We start from the raw sequence: 3,715 nt of genomic DNA on the forward strand, positions 1-3,715 counted from the left end.
GGGGTAAGGAGAAGGGTAGGAACTGACAGAACCCTCCAGGTCCCCAAAATGATTAGAAGCTTCAGGGAAGAGACATGAAAACTGGAGGGGATTGGAGGATGGCTCGCTTCTGCCCTCTGGTGGCTCTTGGTAGCAAGTGCATACTCCAACAACACCTATCACCTGGAGAAGGTTCTAGGGATACTGGGTGGATACGCTCCCTGGCCCTTGGCCTGCCTTCAAAGAGCTGGTGATTGGATGAGCTCACGCTAAGACAGGGTTGGTTCATTCATTCATTCATTCACTCATTCATTTATCTATTCGACAGAGTGCGTGCCTGGCTGAAGCGTGGAAGCTGGTGCAGCTGGAGCAGGAGGTGGGGTAGAAGGGAGGGCCCACAGCGTGGGCCCTGGAGGGACTGAGGCAGTCTAGTGGGCCCAGGTGAACAGTCAGAAACTTGGGCAGGGTCTGGAAAAGGCTCAGCCAAGACTGGACTTCGAGTGGGCCTGAGGAAGAGCAGGGTCACCCCAGGAGGTCCCTGAGGTGAGGGACGCTGCCTAGGCAGGAGCGCACCAAGGAGAACGCGCAGGGCCCCAGAGCTCAGGGTGAAGTTCAGATCTGTCAGAAAATCTCACTCCTCACTAAGAGGGTGCCCGTCACGGTGCTGGGAGGGAGGGGTGCTCCGGGGGAAGGCAGAGATGGGGTGGGTGGAACGTGTGTGTATTTACCAGAAGACACTTCCTGAGTGCACATATGCTCACAACGGCAGCAACGAAATAAACGCAAATTTAGAAGAAAAACCATATTCATTGAGCCCTCACTATGTATACTCCCCCCTCCCAAGCATTTTTTTCCTTTTTTTTTTTTTAAATATTGTGTTATTAGGAGCTCATACAACTCTTATCACAATACCCTCACTATGTATACTAAGCAGCCGGTTGTGCCGTAGGTTAAGCACTGGGCTGCTAACCGCAGAGGTGGCAGTTCAAACCCACCGGCCGCTCTGAGGAGGAAAGCTGAGGCTGTCTGCTTCCCTAAAGTCTTCCAAACCCAAACCCAAACCTAACAGCCGTCCAGTGGATGCCGACTCACAGCGACCCTGTAAGACAGGGTGGGACTGCCCCTGCGGGTGTCTGAGACGGCCGCTCCTCGTGGGAGTCAACATCTCTGCCTCCCGAGGAGCGGCAGGCGATTTCGGGTTACGCCGATCGTGTGACCAGCAGCCCGATGACCACGCGTGGCCAACTCAGAGACGTGTCATCTGAGAAACCCCGCCGAGCAGCTCTGCTCTGCCCTACGGGGTCACTGTGGGCCAGGACCCACTCGGCAGGGTGGGGTTGGTTTTTGATCGATCCCGAGTGCTAGATGCTGAGCGCACAGCGTCATACGATAGCGAAACACACCGGGACAGTCCCTGCCTTCGTGCGGCTGCCAGGCTAGTGCGGGGACAGCGGCCTCTCAGGAAAGTCGCCCCCACGAGGGAAGGGATGGCGTGGTTGGTGGGTGCTGGGTGCCGTGGAGTTGGTTCAGACGTGTAGTGACCCTAGATACAATGGAGGGGACACTGTCTGACCCGGTGCCAGCCCCCCAATCGCTCTGGGTACGCCCACGGTGGCAGCACTGCATCGATCCGCCTTGTTAAGGGTCTTCCTCTTCTCTGCTGCCCCTCTGCTTCCACAAGCACAGTGTCCTTTGCTAGGGCCTGGTCTCTGCTAATCGCATATCCAGAGAATGTGGGGGGCAGGCCCCAAAACAGAGATGCCGGGGTCCGACCTGCAGAACCTGTGTGCGACTTCTCAGCGAAAGGTCTTTGTAGATGCCACTGAGTTACGACCTCACGATGGGAGCATCCTGAATTATTTTTTTGGGGGGGGAAAGGGAGGTGCTGAGCACCCGTACAGGAAAAAGATGAAGGAGGGAGGGGGGAGGCGCAGAGACACTCAGGGAGGAGGCCGCATGATATCAGAGGCATACACGGAAGGGCACATCGGCACAGCAGGAAGCGCTGACGTCGGTGGGCTACTGCCAGAAGCAGGCAAGGCTTGGAACAGGTCCATCCTCGGAGCCTGCTACTCATAGGTGTCTAAGAAAGAGCTTTATATCAAAGAGCCATTGTACATTAAGAAAACATACCAGCCCGGTTCAGATCAAGTCCCTAAGTCTGATATTAGCCCATCTGCCCAGTACCAGTCTGTAAATTCCTCTTCAGACTCACAGAACACGTGCAGTGATGCCGAGTGCAGGAGGATCACAGGCCAGTGGGTGGTAGGTCTTGTGGATCCAGTGGCAGTGGAAGCATCTCGGCGCTGGCGTGGGTCTCCACCTGGCTCCTCCAGCTTCAGGGCTCTGGCTGCCATCAGCGTAGCTCCATGTGGCTTGTCAATAGGAGTGTCTCGCAGGGAGTGAGTGAGCTATTTTATCTCCACCGTGGCTCCAAATGAGGTCATCAAGCTGCGACCTGATTGACGGGCTAAACTCCACCCTTTCACTCTTAATAGTCTCAAGTGGACAACAGATTATGTCACTAGCACAGAGCCCCAGAACCAGCCCTGCTGACCCTTGGCTCCAGCCTGCCTGCCTCCGCTGGGGCCTTTAGAAAGCACCCTTCGACAGTCAATGGCCACCCAGTGTGTGGGACTTGGCGATAAGGACCCAGGAAACAAGGGACTCACAAAAGGCACACAAGCAAACACAGACCGGGACTCCTCGGTCGGTGGCTCCTGCCGGGGTGGTGGCCACAGAGCACTGGGCTGCCTGGTGCACCGCCACTAGGATTTCCTACCCGAGCAGGGTCACCCGAGCTGACAGGATTCAGTCCGTGGAGCATCCACACAAGGCAGATTAGGAAGAAAGGCCTGGCAACTAATATATTTTCTTTTAATCAGCCAATAGAACACCCCGGGGACCATACGAATATTGTTCGGTGCAAGGACCTGGACCACCGGCTCACGTCCTTAAGAAGGTAGAGGAACAAGCCACGCACTACCGAGTCCCCGGGCACCAAAGGCCCTGCCCCGTCCGATGCCCGGGGCTGCCCCGACCACTGTGTGCTAGGCCCAGCTGCATGTCCCATTGAGTCATCCAGCCAGGTGTGTGGAGGAGCCAGAGACGGCTGTGGGGGGGCCGCGTGCCCGCCCCCAGGGTGGCTCACCTGACATGTGCACGGTCCTGAGGCAGGAGAGGGAGGCGTTGAGGCGTGCACACTCCTCCTGGCTGGCCCCGTACTTCTCCACGGTCTCACACACCTGCTCTTCCGTCATGTCCAGCAGCTCCTCCAGACTAAGCTGGCCAGGGGGGATCTCCTACAGGAGGGAGGGAGGAGGAAGAGGAGGAGGAGGGTCAGTCAGGCCAAGAGGGCCTCTCTGCTGTCTTCTGTGGGCCCTTGGTGGATAGTCTCTGTGGAAGGCTGCTTTGCACAGCAGTCAGGGGGGCATGGAGGCGGGGCGGGGTGGTGGTGGGGGTCTGGTCTTGGGCCCTGCAATGAATTCCAGTTTTGTCCCTCCTAGGTTAGATGGCCTCAGTCAAGCCACTTCATCTCCCTGAACTTCACCCTGACCATAGAATGTTGCCTTCACCTGAACCCTGACACTAGGCGACTCTGTGTGTCCAGGTAGAACTGTGTCCCTGTGGGGTGTTCGACCGCTGCTTTATGCCTTAAGGCAGGGGTCCTCAAACTTTTTAAACAGGGGGCCAGTTCACTGTCCCTCAGACCCGTTGGAGGGCCGGACTATAGTTT

General features: G+C 57.0%; 1 protein-coding gene across 1 annotated transcript in view; it reads right to left on the bottom strand.

The window, feature by feature from the left end:
• The window catches only part of KSR2 (kinase suppressor of ras 2), a 402,980-nt gene that overhangs the window by 290,500 nt on the left and 108,765 nt on the right, over positions 1 to 3,715 (bottom strand). The window contains 1 exon segment of the mRNA XM_045296853.1: positions 3,131 to 3,281. Within this exon segment, the coding sequence (XP_045152788.1) occupies positions 3,131 to 3,281 (151 nt within the window).

Source organism: Echinops telfairi, unplaced genomic scaffold (assembly GCF_000313985.2).
Source record: "Echinops telfairi isolate 266 unplaced genomic scaffold, ASM31398v2 ScPeMD7_7412;HRSCAF=8450, whole genome shotgun sequence".
Lineage (NCBI taxonomy): Eukaryota > Metazoa > Chordata > Mammalia > Afrosoricida > Tenrecidae > Echinops > Echinops telfairi.